This window comes from Aulonocara sp. 'chitande type north' Nkhata Bay, linkage group LG5 (genome assembly GCF_057382095.1).
Source record: "Aulonocara sp. 'chitande type north' Nkhata Bay isolate Kocher_YH1m ecotype deep benthic linkage group LG5, A_spYH_male_GT1.1, whole genome shotgun sequence".
NCBI lineage: Eukaryota > Metazoa > Chordata > Actinopteri > Cichliformes > Cichlidae > Aulonocara > Aulonocara sp. 'chitande type north' Nkhata Bay.
In genome coordinates this window covers 26,404,947-26,429,118 of record NC_141348.1, presented here as the reverse complement: position 1 = coordinate 26,429,118, position 24,172 = coordinate 26,404,947, and the positions used below count along the sequence as shown (strand labels likewise).

At 40.3% G+C, this 24,172-nt stretch overlaps 4 protein-coding genes across 8 annotated transcripts; 1 reads left to right on the top strand and 3 right to left on the bottom strand.

Moving 5' to 3' along the window:
- Positions 1-6,158: 6,158 nt before the first annotated feature.
- Positions 6,159-10,750, bottom strand: LOC147330786 (uncharacterized). Of its 2 annotated transcripts, none has more exons than XM_086292591.1 (4): positions 8,761-10,750; positions 7,893-8,035; positions 7,640-7,780; positions 6,159-7,073 (listed from the first exon to the last, which is right to left on the bottom strand). In XM_086292591.1, exons 2-4 carry the CDS (start codon positions 7,987-7,989, stop codon positions 6,916-6,918), a joined length of 396 nt encoding a protein of 131 aa, XP_086148717.1. In that variant the 5' UTR covers positions 7,990-8,035; positions 8,761-10,750; the 3' UTR covers positions 6,159-6,915. The 2 variants fall into 2 exon arrangements, with proteins under 2 accessions (XP_086148717.1, XP_086148718.1); XM_086292592.1 differs by having other exon boundaries at positions 7,868-7,936.
- Positions 10,751-10,761: 11 nt separating this feature from the next.
- On the bottom strand, positions 10,762-17,185 carry LOC147330785 (uncharacterized). Of its 2 annotated transcripts, none has more exons than XM_086292594.1 (3): positions 17,075-17,185; positions 12,354-12,569; positions 10,762-12,108 (listed from the first exon to the last, which is right to left on the bottom strand). In XM_086292594.1, exons 2-3 carry the CDS (start codon positions 12,562-12,564, stop codon positions 11,951-11,953), a joined length of 369 nt encoding a protein of 122 aa, XP_086148720.1. In that variant the 5' UTR covers positions 12,565-12,569; positions 17,075-17,185; the 3' UTR covers positions 10,762-11,950. The 2 variants fall into 2 exon arrangements, with proteins under 2 accessions (XP_086148720.1, XP_086148719.1); XM_086292593.1 differs by lacking the exon at positions 17,075-17,185 and adding an exon at positions 15,463-15,520.
- sirt4 (sirtuin 4) lies at positions 15,056-20,924 on the top strand. Of its 3 annotated transcripts, none has more exons than XM_086292590.1 (4): positions 15,056-15,149; positions 18,437-18,924; positions 19,412-19,706; positions 19,799-20,924. In XM_086292590.1, the coding sequence occupies exons 2-4, from the start codon at positions 18,437-18,439 to the stop codon at positions 19,949-19,951; spliced, it is 936 nt and encodes a 311-aa protein (XP_086148716.1). In that variant the 5' UTR covers positions 15,056-15,149; the 3' UTR covers positions 19,952-20,924. The 3 variants fall into 3 exon arrangements, with proteins under 3 accessions (XP_086148716.1, XP_086148713.1, XP_086148714.1); XM_086292587.1 differs by lacking the exon at positions 15,056-15,149 and adding an exon at positions 18,070-18,187; XM_086292588.1 differs by lacking the exon at positions 15,056-15,149 and adding an exon at positions 18,076-18,171.
- A 2,352-nt stretch (positions 20,925-23,276) lies between these two features.
- On the bottom strand, positions 23,277-24,151 carry lg5h1orf74 (linkage group 5 C1orf74 homolog). Its single transcript, XM_086292579.1, has one exon. It carries the CDS (start codon positions 24,140-24,142, stop codon positions 23,348-23,350), a length of 795 nt encoding a protein of 264 aa, XP_086148705.1. The 5' UTR covers positions 24,143-24,151; the 3' UTR covers positions 23,277-23,347.
- Between the last annotated feature and the right edge of the window lie 21 nt (positions 24,152-24,172).

The window sequence follows — 24,172 nt, the reverse complement described above, 5'->3', positions numbered from 1 at the left end:
GTTCTTTATCTCGACTACCTTTTAGATACCTCAGAACATGTTTCACTGCTGTCCAATCATCAACAGTTGGCGCATTGAAATGTTGTAACAGTTTGCTGACAACATAGCTTAAATCAGGTCGCGTACAATAGCTCAGATAAATAAGACATCCTACCGCTTCACGATATCTCCTCACATCTGGTAATGTCTCGAATTTATCAGAATGAGTCCATTTCTGTTCACAGGGTGTTAACCTTGGCTTACAGTTTTGCATGTTAAATCTCTTTAAAATGTTCTCAATATATATTTTCTGTGACATTTTGACACATTCTTTTTCTTGAAGAAAATCTATTCCTAGAAAATGGTTAAGTTTCCCCAGATCTTTCATTTGGAATTTAGAAGAGAGCATTTCTTTCACGCCTGAAAGCACATTTTCATTGTTAGCTGCAATGAGTAAATCATCCACCCACACTATGATGATTACTTTTTCACTTTCAGTTTCTTTTGAATACACACAATGATCAGCAATATTTTGTCTAAATCCACAACTGCTTAAATAGTCATGTAAGGTTTGGTTCCAGTTACGACCCGATTGCTTCAGCCCATAAAGTGATTTCTTTAGTCTGTACACCAGTTTATTAGTCTCACTTGATTCTGTCTCAAAACCTTCTGGTTGTTGTATATATATTTCTTCATTTATTGGTGCGTGTAGATAGGCGGTTTTTACATCCATCTGGTGAACCAACATATCATCCTGAACCACTTTCTGCATCAAAACTCTCACACTCGATAAGTTAGCAGTCGGTGAAAAAGTCTCCTCATAATCAACTCCTTTTGTTTGACTAAAACCTTTAGCCACAAATCGAGCTTTATATCTGTCTGATCCGTCTGAGTTCTTTTTAACGGCATAAACCCATTTACCCCCCACTGCTTTCTTACCCTCTGGTAAAGTGGTTAAAGTAAATGTGTCATTCTCCTTAAGGGATTGAATTTCTTCATTCATCGCTCTTTCCCATTCTTTTGACTCACTTGACACAATAGCTTCGCTAAATGATGTGGGCATTTCACACAACAATCTGTAGCAATAATCAACACTGGTTTGCATCTGTTCATTTTCACACTCTTTCACATCCGTGATATAATCACTCAAATAATCAGGTCTCTTTCTGATTCTGGATGGATAACGTGTAGCTCCAGCAACTACTTTATCATCAGTTTTAACCTCGGACTCAGTTTGACTGCTTTCACTACCATCTGGAATATCCTCATCCTTCGTCTGTTTGGGTTCACCATCTTTTCTGGATTCATAAACCTCATCTTCATACATCTGATCACTCTGTGTTTGTTGATCCATTGTCGCGGGATTTAGTATTTTTATCAATCTGTGCTTTTCAACTTTCCCGGTTTTGGGAAATAGATCAAATATGCTGGACTATTTTTGTCATATCCCAAGAAAACACCTTTGTCGCATCTTGGATCCAGCTTTCCCCTATTTTGTTTATAAGCATAGCACAATGATCCGAATTTTTTCATTCTAGAAAGATCAGGTCTTTTTCCAGTTAACATCTTATACGCTGTCTGACCTGTGCGTTTGTTAAAACATCGGTTCCGAATCACTCCCGCGGTTTGTACTGCATATGGCCATAAAGACTTTGGCAATTCGCTCTCAACTAACATGCATCTCGCCATGTCAAAAAGTGTACGCCAGTTCCTCTCTGCTGTTCCGTTTTGATGAGGCGAATATGGCGCCGAAGTTTCCTGCCTAATGCCATGTCTACTTAATAAATCTCTGAACTGTCTGCTTGTAAATTCAGTTCCATTATCAGAACGAATGCACTTGATTTTCCCATATGACGCCACCTCTGCAATAAATCTTTCAGTTGCTTGAGTTGTATCACTTTTGCTTTTCAGATTATATACAAATGTTGCACCTGAATAATCATCAACAAACGACAAAACATACTTAAACCCTTCTTTCGAGTTCGGCGTAATCGGACCAGCTAAATCCGTATGTACCAACTCTAATGCTGCCCTGGCCTTTTCATCTGGTTCTCGGTTCCTAGTTTGAGTAAACTTCCCTTGTATACAGGCTTCACATTGCATGTTTTTGTTGATTTTACCCTTAATTTCCATTCCATCAACGACATTTTGCAGATTTTGAACATCCTCATAATTACAGTGTCCTAGAATTTCATGCCACGTTTGCATATCAAAACATCCATTACATTTCTCTTCAAACTCTTGCACAGTGTTTATAAAGAACAGTCTCTCGTGTTCATATATAGGGAATTTTGTTCCATCAACATGTTTAAGAAAACTGTCCCCGTGTTTGAAAACCACAGTGGCTCCGTTACTAGTAGCTGCTTTTACTGACAAAATGTCCTGTGGAAACGATGGAATGTAGAGTGCTTGTTTCAATGTTACCTTGTGACTGCGTCCTTTACCAGAGGTGGGACCAAGTCATTGTTTTGCAAGTCTCAAGTAAGTCTCAAGTCTTTATCCTCAAGTCTCAAGTCAAGTCTCAAGTAATGTCAGGCAAGTCAGAGTCGAGTCTCAAGTCACTGGTGTAAAAGTCCGAGTCAAGTCACAAGTCTGAAACTTTGAATTTCAAGTACTTTCGAGTCTTTAAAAAAAACAAACGAAAAAATAATGTTGCAGTTATGCTAAATGTAAATATTAGACCATGTAATTTTTAAATCTGTGTTTTTCTCAACACATGACAAAATAGTGAACTTAGAAAATATACACAAATTGTGAAATTGCACCTCTTTAAAATGCAGCTCAATTAAACCTAGCTCCAAGAATAATTTTCACCGACAGTTCTGAGATAAGCTGCATGTTATTCTTGGATGCGGTTGTAGGACCAGCTTTAAAATCGCATGACAAAAATATCATACACATTAAAAAAAACTGTATCACCAACGTAGCCTGGACAACATTTGCTAGTTAGATGAAGTCAGCTATCTCATCTTAGCATATTTATATGCATATTTATAATTATACGGTTCTTGGAGTGAGTGCATACACTCATGAAGTTTAGTAACTTCAGGTCACTGCAACAAGCCCAGGTACAGTTTACCGACGGATGGGTGCAGGACCTTGAAATGCACCGTGTAGAAAGTAAAGACCATCGTACGTATCATAAGTTTACCAGTCTCACAAATCGTCGTCATAAATACACATTCCTTAACCGTTTATTAATAGGACCTTTGAGCTCAACGGTAATTAATTAGTAGTAGAAATAATTTCTGGTACCCATCACAGAAATGTAGCAGTGACAATAATACTGTATGCTGTAATCGTACTGGGCAATTAGTGATACAAAACAACTGTTTTATCCTGTGAATAAAAGTATATGTTTTTGTCAATGTACCATAATAACAGAAGCGAAACGCAATATTGTGTCAGGACAATTCACTATTTATGCACAATAAATAAAGGAGCATAGCGCGACAATTTCTGTTCTTGCTTGTAACCTATATCACCAATTATGTTATGAAAATGACGTATTAACTACTAAAAAACACTGACCTTCGTGTAAATGCTTGGAGCAGACTAACCTGTGAGCTGGAGTGTTCTGGGACGTTATATTTGGTCTTTGAATGGCTGCAATCCAGGACACCCGTCGTGTCTTTGTTACTTCGGAAACATGGCTCGAACAATTTCTCTTCAACGACGTAATCCGATAACAACCGATCTCTTTACCCGTCGGCTTCCCGTGGCTGTCATGCGACCGGCTATTGCAGTTAATAATACAACAGCTTCTTGACATTTTTGTGTTTCTTTTTATCGCTGTATAACTGATTTTAATTGAAAGCCTGCGTGCGCTAGTACCGCTTGCCACGAGTTCCCAGAATCCTTTGCGGTTCTACCCGTGAATGACGTCACATTTTCAATCTCTATATAATATGCATGTTAAATTTTATATTTGGGGTAAAATATCAAGTCTTTTCAAGTAAACCGGTTCAAGTCCAATTCAAGTCCCAAGTCATTGGTGTAAAAGTCCAAGTCAAGTCACAAGTCTTAGAACATTTTTTCAAGTCAAGTCTAAAGTCATAAAATTAATGACTCGAGTCTGACTCGAGTCCAAGTCATGTGACTCGAGTCCACACCTCTGTCCTTTACTGTCAATCATACTTATCTCAGCATCTCCTCGCCTCTTTGCAGCTCCTCTGCTCCGCCTTCCGTCAGCCAACTCTACACAATGAGCCTCGGGGCGAAATGTGTCATCAAAAGTCTTAAAACTCTCGATCTTCGTAAAGATATGTGACGTCGCTCCCGTATCCACCAGTAGCTGGTTATTCAGCATCTCTTGGCCGCCGTCCGGGACCCTCTGGGGTTCGGAGCCCGTCCTGAACGCGTAGTCCTTCTCCACAACCCCTCTCGCTTCATCCCGTCTTAGCTTCCTTCTACAGGTCGCATCTTTGTGTGTACTACTCCGGCAAAAACTGCACCATACTCTGGATCGGCACGTTCTTGCAGTGTGTCCCTTTAGTCCACATTTAAAACACACAATCTCATTATTCTTTGATCTTCGGTCATCTGCTCGCCATGAAGTAGAATCCTGGTCTAATTGCACTTTTGTCCTCATTACGTTGTCATCAGTTACAGCCGCACGCATTCTCTCGGTTTCTTCATAACTTCTGAGTTTTACTTTAAACTCTGAGAATGTGATTTTTGCTTCGCTCTGTGTAACGTGCACAATCAGGGGTTTAAACGTCTCTGGTAGACCTCTCATTATCATTGCGATCAGAAGTCCATCAGTTAATGACTCACCCGCATTTTTTAACGCTGTGATAATTGCTACTGCTCGGATAATATAGTCCGTCACACTTTCATTCTTTTCATTTGTGAGAGAAGTAAGTTCGGTGTACAGACTTATGATCCTTGGCTTGCCCACTCCTGCATAATGACCTCTCAAAATTTTTAGGGCTTTCCGTCCGTCATCAACTGCATCTCTCATAACTAACGATAAACTTTTGTCATCCAGAAATTGTATCAACTCTGCATATGCTTCTGCATTTTTGTCATCATCTTCATCACCCTCAGCCTTTAAGATGACATCTTTCAAACCTTGTAGTCTGAGATGACCAAGGAACTTCGTTTCCCATATCTCATATTTCCTTTCATCTCCATCAAACTGCAAACGGGAATATCGACTGCCCGACTCTGCCGTGCGTCTGCTCATGATGCACAAAAACGCTTACTCACTCAATCGTGCCAAACTTTTAACACCTGCCGGTAACCTGCGGCTTTCCAGGAAACGCTGCCCTTCCTTTGGCAGTTAGAGGATCTCTAGGATCTCTTTCCTGCTGCTCTGGGCCCATAACCTGTTAGCAGAGCTGCTCTGGGCAGCGTTATGGCACGATAATCTTAAGGGAGAATAAAAAGTCGACACACATATCTCATTCCTGACGGAGGACTCTACCACTACACTTCTCCAGTGCATTCACAGAGTCGTTGCATGGTAAGACCTGGATGGGAAGTGGGCGGAGCCTTTTACCGTCATTTTATTACGGCGCAAAGTACAAACACCTGTGGACACACAATCCAACAGATCTTCTAAATGTGCCACCTTGCTCAGTTCATGTCCCAACCCACTTTTTTCATTCACAGACTATTTATATTCATGATCTATAAGTACGTCTTTATACACGGTCTTTATGAACAACAATGAGGTCACTGGGGACCGGACGTCGGTATTTATTTCATTTTCATCTTTAATATAATAATATTATTAATAATAAAGATAATTATTATTATTACTGAAAACAAGACAGTAAGAATTGGTAGGCTGCTAATCGATTACTAATCGGCTTTTATTTTGAAAATACTCTTCAGCGCGGTTTGCGGAACCGCACCGGAGCGACTGGGCCACTTTTATTTCAAGTGAGGAAAGAAAGAAAGAAAGAAAGAAAGAAAGAAAGAAAGAAAGAAAGAAATCATAGTAAGCTTAACAGGTCGATTAAATTTTCACTTTAAGGATATTCCACGAAAGAAAGTCAAGACAAACACAAAATGAGTTGTCACAGCCGATTTATTAGTGCAAAGCCCTCTGGGTTAACCAAAGAGCCTCAGGGTAAATTCTCAAAAATGCTAAACGTGAGCGGAAAATATTTGGGGGAGAATTATTTATTTATTTATTTATTTGGGGGGGTGGGGGGGGGGGGGGGGTGTAAGTGAAAGACGCAGTCAGTTGATTTCAATAATTATCACACAACACACAACAGGGGGTAAATTACAGAATTGAACACATCCAATAAGGGAGCGAGTGGTGTCCTAACAGCAATAATACAGTGTAATCAGCACCCAATTTAAGATAAACGAGAGGAGGCTTATTTTGTCAAACTGTTTTTATATGTGCTGGTAGGCGAAAAACAACTTGAGGTTTTAAGGAAAATGAATCCAGAATAAACCCTCAGTGATGAATGTTTCACTCTTTGTTTCCAACAGACTTAGAAGGTAATCCACACAAATACAGGGGAAAAGGTTCAAGGCACTTCAAAGGTTTTTCTAGGAACTATAGGTGACACCACAAGAAAACAAATAAACTTTTCTTCAATGAAAAAAATAATTTTCATAATAAAAGAATATAACAAAATAATAAAAGAAGTTATTAAACTTCACAATCATGCCCAAACTGCAGTAAGTTCTTTTTTTCTCACTTAAACAACTGAAAATAAAGTGCTCTGCTACTAGAAAGAGATTGAAAAGAAGTTCCTGTAAAACTAACTGAGATACTTTACCTTAACAAACAAAAACAAGTGTTATTGTTCTCACTGATGCAGCTTTACTGTCCCAGCATTTCTACCTTTAGCCACTAAAATACATGAACCAAGTTACTCTGCAGTTTCTCATCTTCATTCCAATTCTGCCATTTGTGCCAAATATGTTGAATCATTTATGTGTCTGGTTGTGGCACTGTGACTATTAAGTCTAGGGTAGAACAAACTCAGGGTCGCATGCAGAGCTCGTTAGGAAGTCGGTGCTATCCAGTAGACCGTTGTACTCATGCACAATACCCTCTGAAGGGTACAGTGGATCGCTGGGGATGAACACAGTCTGGCTGGAAGGCATCAGGTGGAGTGTACTAACTGGAAAAAGAAAGAGAACTTAGCGTGAGACCACAGTCACACTAAAAATAAATTTAACAGCAAGAATAAGTAAAATATTACACAGCAGCAATTTGAACCTTAGCATTAGATGACAAATATTCTGAAGAGAAAGAAACTACAATATTGTGTCTTAATCTGCAAACTTAATATAATGTGTTGTCACTGTAGGTCAGTGTGCTTTTGTGCAACTCTTAATCTTTGTTCAATAATTTGCAGATCTATTTGAGAATGCACCACTCTTAAAGTAACAAATTAGCTTCAATATCAGATTATGCATTCATTTTAAAAGTTATTATCTTTAATTGAAAGAAAAGTTGTCCTAATTTAGATTCAGTCAAATTCAAAAACATGTTGAATTTTGCTCTAATTTGTGTCATGTTTCTTTTTCATCATTTCTGTGTCTCTGGTGTTCGGCAGGACACTGATTACACTGCGTTGCACCCAAGTTTCTCTGCTCTGCATGAGTCAACAGAGTCTGGATGCCTGTAGAAAAGCTGACATCAATATTTCACTTATCCATACTAATATATTTTGGACACACTAACTTGTTTCCTCATACGATGGTGGTGGTGTTTGTGGGAATGGTTGTTCATGGTTTGGTGATGTGGTCATGAGCTCTGCTGGTGTTGGCTGGTAGGAGGCTCTCTGGTGGGAATGAGAGGTATGAGTAGCGGTAGCCACCTCAGCTGTAAGCATACAAGTAACAAGAGATAAGAAATGTTACAGCTTTGGCCGTTGTATATGAAATGAAGGAGTGCAGCTATAAGTATCACCTGTTAGTGGTGATGGAGTACTTACACTCTTCTTCATTGGCAGCAATCTTGCACAAGTAGCTGCAGAAGCTGATAAAGAATGACAAGATACCAACGAGAAAGACGTAGTACATTTCACTCATGACAGCAGTGGTAGCAGGAAATGGATGTGTAGGAACAGTGTTCAGTCTGAATAGACAACAAAGAAATAATTATCTAATGCAAAAACAAAACTGAAGAAAATGTTGGGATTTATTGTTCACCAAATCAAATTGAGGCAAAGCATAGCGACCAGAGTATGATTAAAAACCAGTAAGAGAATACACAAAAATTCAGCAGTCATATTTAAATCAAGTAACAGTTTATATAGGGGTGTGCGTAATCCTTTAGGCAGTTCTGACAGCATCTGCTTAATGTCCCAATTGTTGAAGTCCTTTGCTGTAGCCTACTCCTTTTGTTCTGATCTTCACCTGCCTCGCTGACTGTAGCATAGTTTTTCTCACTTTCGATTTTGACTCCTACAAGGCGCATTTTTCCACCCTCGAAATTTCAGATTATTTCAGATAAAATAATAAGCAGTTGTTTAATTCAGATCAGGTCAGAGCAGAAGCACGTTGGCTTTATGGAGTTGTTAATTAAGCTCGAGTTTCGTTTCAGAGGCTGTGGTTCTGGGTGCTGTTTAACTGTACGTAAAGGGTGACTGAAACAAACTAATGTTAGAGAGTTAATGGAAGGTTTTTGTTTTTTTAAGTAACCTTATTGATATCGTCCTATAGCCGTCAGGGTTTTTTTTTGTTTTTAATTAAATTTTATTTTCGGTTTGAAGCCAAAATCACAGACTGCATGCCGAAACACGCAGTCCGATATGTGATGCTGATAAGAACACCTACACAGAGTTAAATATTTAAACTCACCGGATACACGATGGGACGGGAGCACACCCAGAGCCAACACGTCTTAGAGGAAGGGGTCTGATCTGAACCCCTTAACGCGAAACTACTTGCTGTAGATCTTCCACACACGTGGCCTCCACACTGAATGCATATTCCAGCCCACTGACCGCCTTCTTCCATTCACAGACAATTTACAATCATGATCTATAAGCACATCTTTTCTTATGAACATGGCCATAACAGTGAGGTCACAGAAGTCTGTTTGTTTATTTATTGTCGAATTAAAATCAAGACAGTAAAAATTGGCATGTTAACAATTAATTTTTGACGCTTTAGATGGCTTTTACTTTGAAAATTCTCGACTGCAAGTTTGGCGAAACCGCACAGGCTCGAAACTCCGACACTTTTATTTCATAAGAGGAAAAAAACATATTGATAGTAAGTTTAATCGATCGTAATTTATTTGCTACTTCAAAGGTATTCCGTGCCAGAAAATCAATAACGACAAAATGAGTTTTCACAACTCTCATAACAATATTTAGGCCAGATTAATTAATCTGGTTTGGTTTACCAGCCAGAGCTGGACTGGCAAACTGGCATACCTGCAATCTACCAGTTTCCGGCGCCCCGATGGGTAAGTGTATTTTTAATTATTTTTGTTGTCAATATCACTACACAGGCTAAGGTACAGGATGTACAGTACAGGGAGTGCAGAATTATTAGGCAAGTTGTATTTTTGAGGAATAATTTTATTATTGAACAACAACCATGTTCTCAATGAACCCAAAAAACTCATTAATATCAAAGCTGAATGTTTTTGGAAGTAGTTTTTAGTTTGTTTTTAGTTTTAGCTATTTTAGGGGGATATCTGTGTGTGCAGGTGACTATTACTGTGCATAATTATTAGGCAACTTAACAAAAACAAATATATACCCATTTCAATAATTTTTTTTTACCAGTGAAACCAATATAACATCTCCACATTCACAAATATACATTTCTGACATTCAAAAACAAAACAAAAACAAATCAGCGACCAATATAGCCACCTTTCTTTGCAAGGACACTCAAAAGCCTGCCATCCATGGATTCTGTCAGTGTTTTGATCTGTTCACCATCAACATTGCGTGCAGCAGCAACCACAGCCTCCCAGACACTGTTCAGAGAGGTGTACTGTTTTCCCTCCTTGTAACTCTCACATTTGATGATGGACCACAGGTTCTCAATGGGGTTCAGATCAGGTGAACAAGGAGGCCATGTCATTAGTTTTTCTTCTTTTATACCCTTTCTTGCCAGCCACGCTGTGGAGTACTTGGACGCGTGTGATGGAGCATTGTCCTGCATGAAAATCATGTTTTTCTTGAAGGATGCAGACTTCTTCCTGTACCACTGCTTGAAGAAGGTGTCTTCCAGAAACTAGCAGTAGGACTGGGAGTTGAGCTTGACTCCATCCTCAACCCGAAAAGGCCCCACAAGCTCATCTTTGATGATACCAGCCCAAACCAGTACTCCACCTCCACCTTGCTGGCGTCTGAGTCGGACTGGAGCTCTCTGCCCTTTACCAATCCAGCCATGGGCCCATCCATCTGGCCCATCAAGACTCACTCTCATTTCATCAGTCCATAAAACCTTAGAAAAACCAGTCTTGAGATATTTCTTGGCCCAGTCTTGACGTTTCAGCTTGTGTTTCTTGTTCAGTGGTGGTCGTCTTTCAGCCTTTCTTACCTTGGCCATGTCTCTGAGTATTGCACACCTTGTGCTTTTGGGCACTCCAGTGATGTTGCAGCTCTGAAATATGGCCAAACTGGTGGCAAGTGGCATCTTGGCAGCTGCACGCTTGACTTTTCTCAGTTCATGGGCAGTTATTTGGCGTCTTGGTTTTTCCACACGCTTCTTGCGACCCTGTTGACTATTTTGAATGAAACGCTTGATTGTTCGATGATCACGCTTCAGAAGCTTTGCAATTTTGAGACTGCTGCATCCCTCTGCAAGATATCTCACTATTTTTGACTTTTCTGTGCCTGTCAAGTCCTTCTTTTGACCCATTTTGCCAAAGGAAAGGAAGTTGCCTAATAATTATGCACACCTGATATAGGGTGTTGATGTCATTAGACCACACCCCTTCTCATTACAGAGATGCACATCACCTAATATGCTTAATTGGTAGTAGGCTTTCAAGCCTATACAGCTTGGAGTAAGACAACATGCATGAAGAGGATGATGTGGACAAAATACTCATTTGCCTAATAATTCTGCACTCCCTGTAAAGGGAGACCGAAGGGCCGCTGCACATCGATCTATCCGTGAGAAAATGTATATACAAAGGAGCAGTCAGTTCATTTCAATAATTACCTAGAGCATAAATTACAGATCCAGAATTCAGCTCACTCAATGGGGGAGCGTGTGATGTCCTAACAAAAATAATACAGTGTAAACGCATCTTTTACACACTGAAAACAACATGCATTAAAAAAGTGGAACTGTATGTGTTCAGGAAGTGTGAGTGATCAGCTGACCTGACATGAATGGAGAAAAAACCCTCAGTAATAAATGTTTGCACTCTTTGAATTCATTCACATGGGGCATGACTTACAAGGCAATGCACACAAATACACAGAGAAAAAGGGTTAACAGCACTTCGCAGGTCTGCAGTAAATTCATAGATAGCGATGAGACGATATCCACAGATACTAGAGACGCACTGTTTAACAACTGATTGTTTTTCTAAAATCTATAACTCAAACCGTATCCAATGTAAAAAAATATAATAAGAGACTATAATAAAATAATAACAAAAGTTATTAACTTCACAATGATTTTCTGTACAACCGCCTGACTTTAACGTCAGCTTCTTTAACGTGTTCATATTTATCTTGCATGTGCATCCATCGATGCATTTCTAATGAACACTGAAACACCTTCTAACTGCTGACAACTGAATCTGACTGTCAAGTACTTTCCCCGATAGAGAGTAAAGACAAGAGGGAGAGATCTTGAGGAATAAGGCCAAAGACAATTAGTGAGAAACAGTGACCTTATGTTTCAATTTTTCTAAATAACTTGAGCCACTAAAAACTGGTTTAAAGAATAAAATTGAAAATACATCAAGTTACACTGCTGTGTCTCATCTTCATTCAAAGTACATACTTCCATTTGAGCCAAATATTTTGCATCATGTTTGTGTCTGCTTGGGGCGCTATGACTATTAAGCCTAGCGTATAACAAATTCAGGGTCGCATGCAGTGCTGGTTAGGAAGTCTGTGCTGTCCTGTAGACCGTTGTGCTCATGCACAGTACCCTCTGATAGGTACAGTGGGATGAACACTGTCTCACTGGAAGGCATCAGTTGTAGAGGGTAGGCAGGACCAGCTGGAAACAGAAAGACAACTTAGCATGAGACCATGATCATACCAAAAAACTTAATATTACCAACAAATGCAGTTCTGTAGTGTAAAAATAAATATTATACAGCAGCAATTGGAACCTTAACAGCAGAGGATTTCCAGAGAGCCACGGTTTTGGTTTTCAAAGCCTGTTTTGACCTGTTTAGTCTAAAAAATATATTGTTTTCATAGTTTTTGTAAAATACAGGGTTGATCAAAATCCAAACTAACTTGTTTCCTCGTATGATGGTGGTGGTCTTAGGAATGGCTGTTCATGGCTGGGTGATGTGGTCATGAGCTCAGCTGGGTCATCAGGCTGAGCTGGTGCTGGCTGGTAGGACGCTCTCTGGTGGGACTGAGAGGGCCCAGGTGCTGCAGTCGGTTGCTGAGTGTACTGCTGAGAAGTGCTGTTGACATTTATGGTGTGGCCAGCGGTAGCCATCACAGCTGTAAGCAAAGAAGCAACAAAAATGTTGTATTCATGAGGTATCTATAGCTTTGGTTGTTTTACATGAAGCAGCTGAGTTATTCAAGTGTGGGAAAAAGTGTTTAATTAGTTTCACTTATATCCAACACGTGTACAAACAGTGATAATAGAAGACTGTTTACCATGTCATGAATGTTAAACTACTTTTTTATTTAGTTCTAAACTGATTTTCACACACTGTCATTCTCTCAATTTAATAAATATGATGTAATTTCCTCTGTTAAATATAGAGGTTTACGTTGTTTTTCCACTGTACTTAGACTTCACTGTGTGAGTACAGTTGAAAATGGAACGGAAGAAAAAGAACTGTGGGAAGACAAGGTGTGAACAGAGTGGTAGTCAACAAAACCACTTCCCGTGAAGAACATTTATGTGGCATTGTCTAGTTAACAAACAGGTTCAAGGTACCAACAACAGTAACGTGTGAGGCCTATTAGTTACTTATGAACCTAACATTTCACACAATACAAAGACAAACTGATTACATGTAGTTAAGCTCTGGATCTGAGATTTATTGCACACTCTACTATCTGAGGTTTATTTTAGAAGATTTTTGAATAGACGTGTCCACTGATGGAGAACATTTACACATAAATGTAGACTGAAATTGATTCTCACATGTTGTCTTGAAAAATGCAAAGCAACAGCTTAACAGTGCAGCCGGTCACAGTCAGGAAACAAGAACACAATCCTAAATGTCTGCTGCTCAGAGGCAGATCTGCACTTTCTTTGTACTCACAAGTCATTTACAGGAAAATTCAGAAAGGAAACAGCAGAAACGATGAGCAAACACACCCCACAGTATGTTTACACCTGTGAGGTTGGTCCCTTTTCTAGGAATGTAAAACGAGTAGTGAGGGCAACAAAAAAAAAAGTTACTTCAACAGGTATTTAAACAAGTTTAATTCCATCAGTTCTTAGAAGATTCTTAAATGTTACTGAAGTATGTATCACAAACTTGGACACAATGAGGGGGAACATGATAAGGAACAGAGGAAGACTCAGACAATATACACACAGAGGATCGTGACGGGACAGGCCCCAGGTGGGTACGCAGCTGACGCTAATCACTCGCTAAGGAGACAAGGGAAGTAAAAAACAATACACACGAGGCAGGAGACTATCAAAATAAAGCAAACAGCACACACTCAGCTCTAGACTGAGACACGTGAACTTGACACTGGACTGGACCACAGATGAATTAATATGGAAGGACAGAGAGACCAGATAGACATGGGAACATGATCGGGAAAACAAAGGATAACGAAACATGGAGACTAAACAGACTAGAACAGGAGTCACTGATGACAATATAGATATGAGACCAGGAACAGACTAGACACTAATGGGAACTAACATAACAAAACAAAGAACCATGAACTAGAAATAAAAAACTCAGATGCACTAGAGAAACAAAACTCAAGATTAACTGATATAAAACTACTACTACTAAACCAATACAGAACTAGAAAATCTCTTATCCAAACGAATGATTCACAAGACCATAATAAACTCAAAAACTGGGTCAAAGACCGTGGAGCATGACCTGGGTTTTTGCTTCAGCTGCTGCCAGAACTGCACTCCCCTTAACCTGCCTGCACTTGTCAGGAGAACCTCAACTGGAATGCTGTTGTTAGAACTCAAAGATATCCCTGATCTGCCAGATATTCCCTGTCCAGATGAACTACCTGGTTGACCTAAACTCATCTAACATTCAGTTGATCATTAAGTAGCAGGTGTGCAAAGTAGTGATCAAATCACAATACTACCACGTGCAGGAGATATGGATATGTTGTTAAGTTAGTATTCATCTGGAACAAAGATACAAAAAACAAAATGTAAAAACTCAGATGCAAATGTTTTAGGGGGTATAATTTTTTTTAACATGTATGCTTGTTTTTACACATTCATACATATCAAACTTGGTATCAGTGACTGATGATTATCATGTCATTGTCTTAGTAGTCTTTTTGACCTCTAGGAGAAGATGCACAGAAAATTGTGTTTTTCTAATTGAAACAGCATCTCAGCAATGTTACATTTCATTGTAACTGGCATTATAATTATGTAATCCAAGGTTTTAATTTTGTTCCCCCAAAGAGAGAGAGTATGTAATCAGTTCTGTCTGCCTGTCTGTTTGTTAGTAGTCTAGTGTTCACAGTTTTCAATGTTGTGTAATCTCCAAAGGTTGATTCTGTTCATCTGGACGTAGTGTTTTCATTGGGAGAAACGTTTTATCACTCATCCAAGTGACTTCTTCAGTCTCAGCTGACTGCAGGTTTCCCCAATCTTATAAACAGTACATTCGCACTCTGCCGTCTAGTTACACCTACAGGCACACTATGAGACATTAATCAACATGCTTTTTGAAAAAAGAAGTTCTCCAGAGGTCTGGTAACAAACTAATCATGTGATTCAGGTGCGTTGACCCAAGGTGAGATCTAAAACCTGCAGGACACCGGCCCTCGGGGCCTGGAATTGCCCACCCCTGTACTACAGGATACTTTGAAATATTGGATTACACTTCAGCCATTATATTGGTAAGACGTTACTTCTAGTTACAGGAAAATGTTTCTGATAAAATATTATTAGTTAAAAAAAATCATTGTTCAGCGGCTGTGGCTCTGGGTACTCGTGAACTTTATTAGTAGAGAAAAAGGACGCTAAAACAAACTAATGTTACAGTGTCACTTAAAGGCTAAAAACACAAAACCGTAGCTTAAAAAATAACCTCACTGACATCGCACTCAGGGGTCTGTTTTATTTTCGGTTTGAAGCCAACATCGCAGACGGTCAGATAGCTGATGCTGACAAGAACAACGGCAGTTTATATGTTTAAATAATCAAACTTACCGGATACACAAATGGACAGGATCTGTTCATAGAGCCAACGCGTTTTAGAGGAAGGGGTCTGACCTGAACCCCTAAACGCGAAACTACTGCTGCGAAGATCGTCTATACACAACGACACCTCACTCAGTTCATGTTGCAGCCCACTGCCAGAATTTTTCATCCCTTTCCATTCACTGTTTGTGATCATAACTGTATAAGTACGTCATTATACGAGCTTTGTATCACAGCTACGAGGTCAACCAGGTATTTTATTTATTTATGTGATTAAAAACAAGACTCGGATGCATGTGTGACGCTCTAGATGACTTTTACTTTGAAAAGACCTTATGGGACCACGGCATGCATTTTCGTTTTCAAGTGAGGAACTAAAATATTAACAGTAAGTTAATCGGTTTCAGTTCATCAGCACTTGTAGAATTTGCCATGCAAGAAAACCAAATAAGACGAGCTGAGTGGACATGCCTGTCATGATAATATTTAACGCCAAATTTATTATTATAATAATACAGAGTAAGTAAGTAAGTCATTTGACACATAACACATGCAGGATGATGACTCAGGGAAGATACAGGACAGAGCCAAACTTTCAGCACTGTGCTCACAATTTTGAGCCATTCACTCACAGTTACGCACTCACTCTGAAAAGAAAAAGCATAATCTCATTCCCAAGAAATTCCCAACTATCACAAATCCCACAAACAAATTCAGAAGCTTTTTTATTAGATTTTTGTTTTTTATTTTTTGTTTTTGCGTTTTCTCATAAATTTCAGGAGGCACTCGCGTTTGTATGATTCATTTAAATGTCCAGCTGTTACAATACATGTATTCAAGTCTTTTAGTTGTATAACCAACTCTGACCCTTTTTTAATAAATCCAGGTAGCTTTTTGACGCGAAGAAAGGATTTTGCGCTGGCGACCGTTAATAAATTTGGTGCTAGTGTTTTGTTTTGTGTTAATTAACTTTTACGGATGCAAAGAACAGGATCGAGTGAGTTTCAACAAAACAAAGCAGCTTATTAAAAAAAAAGTCTCCGGTGTTTCAAAGTAAGCAGTGATGGTGACTTGCTTTTACGAAACTACCTAGAAACCAGGAAATCAATTCAATTTATTTTGCGCAAAATCACAACAGCAGTCGCCTTTAGGCTTTATATTGTAAGGCAGATACCTACATTAATCCTTTTCTTGTCTGAAGACGTATTCCTTTGCTTGCTGTTCATCATCACAGTCAGAGAGAGAGCGCGAAATCTTCTTGTTTCCATGATTATTCCTCCCACACACTTTTGTGTGATTTGGGGATGCTCAGTCATATAATAAAAATAATACATTTTAGATTATCTGGACTCCTGGGACAGTGTGTGTGACAGTCCAACAGGACTGACTTTGCTTTATCTGCTTTATTTCTGAAGCACTTTTTTAAAGCAAATGTAAAACGTTTTTTAAAAACATAAAACTGATATTATTCTGTTTAGATATATTATTTTAACTAAAACTGATGTAGGTCAAAATAAGTACATTGAAAATTAAAAACCACTCAAACTGAAAAAGGCATTAGCAGTGATAAAAAGGCAAACAATTCAAATATGTAGAGAAGAAGAAATTTGAAAGAACTCACAAAATTTGCACACCTAAAATACCCAGGCCGGACAGTCCAATGTGTCTCGCTGACGTTGAGCAGCAGGTCCTAAGGTCCCGTACATTTTTTACTACACATAGCTTGGGTTTGTTTGATTATTTCTTTGTTGTAACAATGCTTCTTTGCAATAAATCTTGTTGCCTTGCAAGTAGTTTGTTGGTGCAGCAGCATATTAAATGGGATTTTAGTCATCTGGGACAGGCTCCAGCCTCCCCCGGCTACCCTGAAGAGGATGTGTGTTTAACAGACTTCTCTCTTTTGTTCCCGTTTTGTAGACATCATAGCTGACTTTATGTTACTGTTTAAGTAAAAGGATATAGAGGCTTCAGTTAAGAGACCACAAGAGTCAGTGTAGGTCAGGCTCCACAACTTGATTAAGATTTACTGAAACTATGAAAAAAAGGAAGAAGTCATAACTTCAGCTGCTGGCAGCAAACCAACCTCTCCTGGGACACTAGGAGTATTCTGTTAGCAAACAAACTATGAAAGCTACCACAAATACCGCACTAAATGAACATACTAACAAATTATGTTAATGCAAATATTGAGAGAACTCCCAGTATATCCACCAAACCTGTGGCCAGAGGCCAGCCATGCACTCGCTGCAGGACTAGAAACAAAAAGGACAGAATGACAGTTATGCAAAATTCACCTAACAAACAGATAAACAAATGATACTGCAAATGAAAGCGAAAACATCCTAGAATCAGCAACAGTCAGTGCTCCACTAGGCAAAAGTGTAAATTAGGCCAAACCACAAGATAAATGAAACAGTCCAGGACAGTGGAGGGAAAATAATGATTATTGTTATTATTATTTACTTATTTGAGATTGTCACAAAAACTAAAAATGATTCAATGAGACTGTGTCATCAAATAAAAATGTCTTGAGCTTAAGATACAACTAAGACTACAACTCCCAGACTACAAGGCGGCTGTGTTTGGTGCTACCATCAAATAGGTATTTCCTGTTCCTGCCAATGTTATCTCATAAGTGATTTGCTGTGTTATTCAACAACTCGTTTTAGCTGCTGTCACTTTCTGCTGCTGCTGACTTCACTGACTGTAACTACCGCTGTAAGTCCCTAATAAGGTAAACTAACTGTCAAGCTAAATGTTTAAACGTGTGTAAAAAGAAAGTGTTGTTAATGCTTCTTACATATTCGAGGTTTCTTTCGAAATTAAAACTTAAAAACTGTATAATAAAAGTATAACAAGTGTATTATAAGATAGTAAGCGGGTAGTTTTCTCGCTATCTTTTATTTGTCGTGGAAAAACAAACAAACAAACAAACAAAAAACCATCGTGTCAAAAAGTGTGTTTATTTAACGTCTGCTTGCAGATGATGAGGCTGCCATGGCGGGTCCTGGCTCCACACACAGCACCTGTAAGGAGAGCCTCCTCAGTCCCTGCAGGGCTGATGAACTTTGTCCCCGCCTGCAGCACCACCGACGCCCACTCACTGGAGCTGCTGCAGGACTTTGTGACCCGAGCCAGACGCCTGTTTGTCATCACCGGAGCGGGTCTGTCCACGGAGTCGGGCATCCCCGATTACCGATCGGAGGGCGTCGGGCTGTACGCCCGCACTGACAGACGACCCATGCAGTACGCAGAGTTTGTCCGCAGCGCAAAGTCCCGTCAGCGCTACTGGGCCAGAAACTTCGTCGGATGGCCGCAGTTTTCCTCCCACTGGCCGAACTCTGCACACAAGGCCCTGCAGCGGTGGGAGGAGAGGGGCAAGCTGCACTGGCTGGTTACGCAGAATGTAGATGCTCTTCACTCAAAGGCAGGTCAGAAGAGACTCACAGAGCTCCACGGCTGTGCCCACAGGTGAGAACGCATAAACTCACATATGCATCATAGACAATATGCGTCAATTAAGAAGTTATGGCAGTCTTACAACAATACAATACAATGTACTGTATAAACACTACTTATTTATGAGTAAAAGCCATGCACTGAGAATGCCACATAGGTAAAAGTTTCCAGGTTTCATTGGCAAAATGTTGATTACTTTAGTGATGTTTTCATGTGCAATCACCACTATATTCTACAGTTCTGTGAAAGCATTTACCCCCTTCCTGAAAAATGGACTTCACTGCCACTAATCGAGTCAATATATCATGCCACGATCCAAAGAAACTCACGAACAGCTGAGAAACAGTCACTGACATCCATCAGTCTGTAAAGACATTGGTTTGGTGACAGTAATTAAAACACACACCCTCTGCATCACCAGGAGTTATTAGGAAATTCTGTCTGTTTGCATGTTAACTGACTAGAAGACATTTTGAGGATGAAATCTGGGCGTCCTCAGGGTCACGTGCCTTGGCTGTGGTGCCATCTCAGCACGGGAGGAGCTCCAGAGGCGATTTATATCTTTAAACCCAGAGTGGCAAGCTCAGGCAGGCACTGTGGCCCCAGACGGAGACGTCTTCTTGGAGGATGAGCAGGTCCTCCATTTCAGAGTTCCCTCCTGTGATGACTGTGGTGGGATACTGAAGCCTGAGGTCACGTTTTTTGGAGACTCCGTGAACAAAGCAACTGTGCAGTTTGTGCACGAAAGGCTGGCAGAGTCGGACGCGGTGCTCGTCATGGGGTCATCTTTACAGGTAGGTCTTGGATTAACTAGTAAACCAGTTTGTTAGCTTTCAGCAACACTGTTCCTTAACTGAATACGTTGTTCCTCGTTGATGTTTCTCAGGTGTACTCAGGATACAGGTTTTTACTGGCAGCAAGGGACAGGGAGATGCCGGTCGCCATCCTGAACATAGGGCCCACCCGAGCAGACCACCTGGCAGAGCTGAAAGTCAGCGGCCGCTGCGGGGAAGTGCTGTCAGTCATTCAGCCGCTCTGACTGACCGCAGCCTAAATAGCTTGAAGTGCTCTGCTGGTTAGGTTAAAACTACCTCAGATTTATGGAAACAGTTGCTCTTTGTTGTTACACGCTGTATGCAGGTGAATGAATGTTAATAATTGTGAGCTATAAATGTGTAAGACTTGAATCCAGCTGATCTTCATACAGCAGGTTGGTGTCAGGGAGCTGAAATCCTGTCTCTGCAATCAAATGTCAACCTACCAGGAAAACAGAAAGGCTGTGCTTTGTTGTGTGATTGCTGGTTTTAGGTTGGCACAATAATGGTGTGCAGGTCAAATGTGTGAAATAATAATTTGCAGGCTTGAAGGAAAACAGAGGTACCCCGTTTCCTTCCTCAAGCTCTTTTCACTTTATAGATGGACTGCATTCATGTACAATGTCTTTTCAAGTCTTATCAAACACACAAAGCACCATCACTATATACTGACGACACCTTTGGATTCAAACGCTCTTATTCTGATAAGACAAAAAGACACAGGGTGGCTGCTCTGATGTAGATGGGAAGATGCAATATAAATGTTTATTTTCATGTTCTGCCACCAGATCTGTTTTAAAAGGTGCAATTTGTTCTTCTTCCTTTTTTTTATTACGCAATACTCAGATGGTTAGTATTTTGATTGATTTTAAATGCTGCCGTATTCAATTTGGCAGCATTTCCATTTTTTGTGAATTAAACCGCTTAAAGTAGGTTGAATTAAACTTTTTCAGGCTGGATTTTAAAGTGGCATTATGCTGTCGTTTTAAAGTTATGCAGTGGAAACTTTCTGTAATAAAATATTCAGAAAATAAGAGGTTTTGGAATTTATTATCACACTTGCAAGCCGGAAATATTCATCATTAAAGAAGTTTCGAACCTTGGTGTATCAAACATGAGGGCCAGAATCAGATAACAAAGATTCCGATCCGGCCCACTGCATGACTTTTGAAAACACAAAGGGTGTAAAATTTTGGACTGAATGTATTTTCATAAGTTTTCATGCTAATAAAGAGCTCCCTCATGGCTATTCATACTACACCAAAGTAATTAAGTCGTAGATAACAATGAAATTACAGAAATGTCTATTTTATGTGTGCATAGTAAGAAAAAAAACATCTGAATTTAAAAAACACTCTTTTCTAATTACAAGGTAGTCTGAGTAATGGGCTACTAGAGCTTTTTCTGTAACATTTCTCTCTCAAATTAAGCCTGAAGAGATGTGCTGACAGATTCTTCCATTAACTACAGCAGCATTTCTGTATCTGGAAAAACCGAGATATGCTGTAGAACTCGCACTGCTTTTTCTGATATTAACATGTCTCAGAGATTAAATGTGTAGTTAAACTTTACACTTGACAGAAAGCGGAGTTTCACTGTTGCGGTCTGCTGAAGCTCAGAGGGTGATGCATGTACAGTGGGGCAAAAAAGTATTTAGTCAGCCACCGATTGTGCAAGTTCCCCCACCTAAAATGATGACAGAGGTCAGTAATTTGCACCAGAGGTACACTTCAACTGTGAGAGACAGAATGTGAAAAAAAATCCATGAATCCACATGGTAGGATTTGTAAAGAATTTATTCGTAAATCAGGGTGGAAAATAAGTATTTGGTCAATAACAAAAATACAACTCAATACTTTGTAACATAACCTTTGTTGGCAATAACAGAGGTCAAACGTTCACTATAGGTCTTTACCAGGTTTGCACACACAGTAGCTGGTATTTTGGCCCATTCCTCCATGCAGATCTTCTCGAGAGCAGTGATGTTTTGGGGCTGTCGCCGAGCAACACGGACTTTCAACTCCCACCACAGATTTTCTATGGGGTTGAGGTCTGGAGACTGGCTAGGCCACTCCAGGACTTTCAAATGCTTCTTACGGAGCCACTCCTTTGTTGCCCGGGCGGTGTGTTTTGGATCATTGTCATGTTGGAAGACCCAGCCTCGTTTCATCTTCAAAGTTCTCACTGATGGAAGGAGGTTTTGGCTCAAAATCTCACGATACATGGCCCCATTCATTCTGTCCTTAACACGGATCAGTCGTCCTGTCCCCTTGGCAGAAAAACAGCCCCATAGCATGATGTTTCCACCCCCATGCTTCACAGTAGGTATGGTGTTCTTGGGATGCAACTCAGTATTCTTCTTCCTCCAAACACAACGAGTTGAGTTTATACCAAAAAGTTCTACTTTGGTTTCATCTGACCACATGACATTCTCCCAATCCTCTGCTGTATCATCCATGTGCTCTCTGGCAAACTTCAGACGGGCCTGGACATGCACTGGCTTCAGCAGCGGAACACGTCTGGCACTGCGGGATTTGATTCCCTGCCGTTGTAGTGTGTTACTGATGGTGACCTTTGTTACTTTGGTCCCAGCTCTCTGCAGGTCATTCACCAGGTCCCCCCGTGTGGTTCTGGGATCTTTGCTCACCGTTCTCATGATCATTTTGACCCCACGGGATGAGATCTTGCGTGGAGCCTCAGATCGAGGGAGATTATCAGTGGTCTTGTATGTCTTCCATTTTCTGATGATTGCTCCCACAGTTGATTTTTTCACACCAAGCTGCTTGCCTATTGTAGATTCACTCTTCCCAGTCTGGTGCAGGTCTACAATACTTTTCCTGGTGTCCTTCGAAAGCTCTTTGGTCTTGGCCATGGCGGAGTTTGGAGTCTGACTGTTTGAGGCTGTGGACAGGTGTCTTTTATACAGATGATGAGTTCAAACAGGTGCCATTCATACAGGTAACAAGTGGGGGACAGAAAAGCTTCTTACAGAAGACGTTACAGGTCTGTGAGAGCCAGAGATTTTCCTTGTTTGAGGTGACCAAATACTTATTTTCCACCCTGATTTACGAATAAATTCTTTACAAATCCTACCATGTGGATTCATGGATTTTTTTTTTCACATTCTGTCTCTCACAGTTGAAGTGTACCTCTGGTGCAAATTACTGACCTCTGTCATCATTTTAAGTGGGGGAACTTGTACAATCGGTGGCTGACTAAATACTTTTTTGCCCCACTGTAGTTTGACATCCCACTCTAACAAAACAGCTTTCTCTCACACTAGTCTTAACCTGAGTTATATATTGTCAGGTCATGTTGCATTATAGTCGCTCTTTTCATGAGTGAGGTCAATGACAATATAGTTTATCAGTTAAAACGTTCTGATGAGAACATTTTTCCTCATGAATTTAAACACTTGAAACAGCATTATCTATACAAGGACACAAACACACACGCTGAAGAACGACATTAATGCACGTGTTCTGAAAACCAGGTGTTAACTCTGATCCATCTTGTGGAACCTGTCGCCCACATCAATGACCCAACAGCTGTTTTGACAGTGTTTATTACGGTCATAAATAATCCACAGCATTTGCTTTAAAGACAAACTTACATCATGTTCACAGACAAACTGAGGGCAGTGTGACTATAGATTGATTAATCGTGAGATCTTTTAGGAGGTTTTGCTGCTCAAATCTCTGCTGCAGACGGAGCTTCCAGGTTTCCAGGTCAGACTTTATCTCCTCTTGGAGAGCAGCCGGGACACTGAAGGAATACAGACAACATCTGTGAGCTGCAGTATCCGGCTGCCATGTTGCTGAAGCCGTAAGCACCGTGAGGGGAGTCATGGACAGACAGTTGTCGAAACTCTTAGTGTGATCAAACCAGTAAGTGACGGGGTAACCCAGTAAGAGCCCAAACACAGTGCACAGGTTCCACTCCTCACATTTCTCTCCGCCACTGAGAAGCCTCTCAACCCCTTCAAGCTGCTGCACCCCTCCCAGTAGAAGTAGTAAATCTTGTATCATGCGCTTCAGGTCTCCCCTCAGTGGGTCAGCGACGGTGGGAGTTTCCTGTGAGTGGCAGACATCAATCACAGCGACGCTGCTCCTGTCATGAAGAACCTGCTCTAGATTTGACTTGACTGTGACCGGATTAACAATGAGACCATTTCCATTTAAATCCAGCGTGAGAAGCGATTTAGACACAAGCTGGAGAGACTGTAAAGAGCTCAGATAGTGCTTCACTTGCTCTGCACAGGCACCATTAATATCGTACAGAACAGCAGGCTTCAACCCCAAATCTACAGCTGACACCTGTGAAGCCAGGTCCAGACTCTGAGGAGCAGAGAGGGACTTTCTACCAGCAGACAGATATTTACGAGCAGCAGCAACAAAGAGCTCTGAAACAGACATGACTGCATAAAAATCACGTCACACGAGACT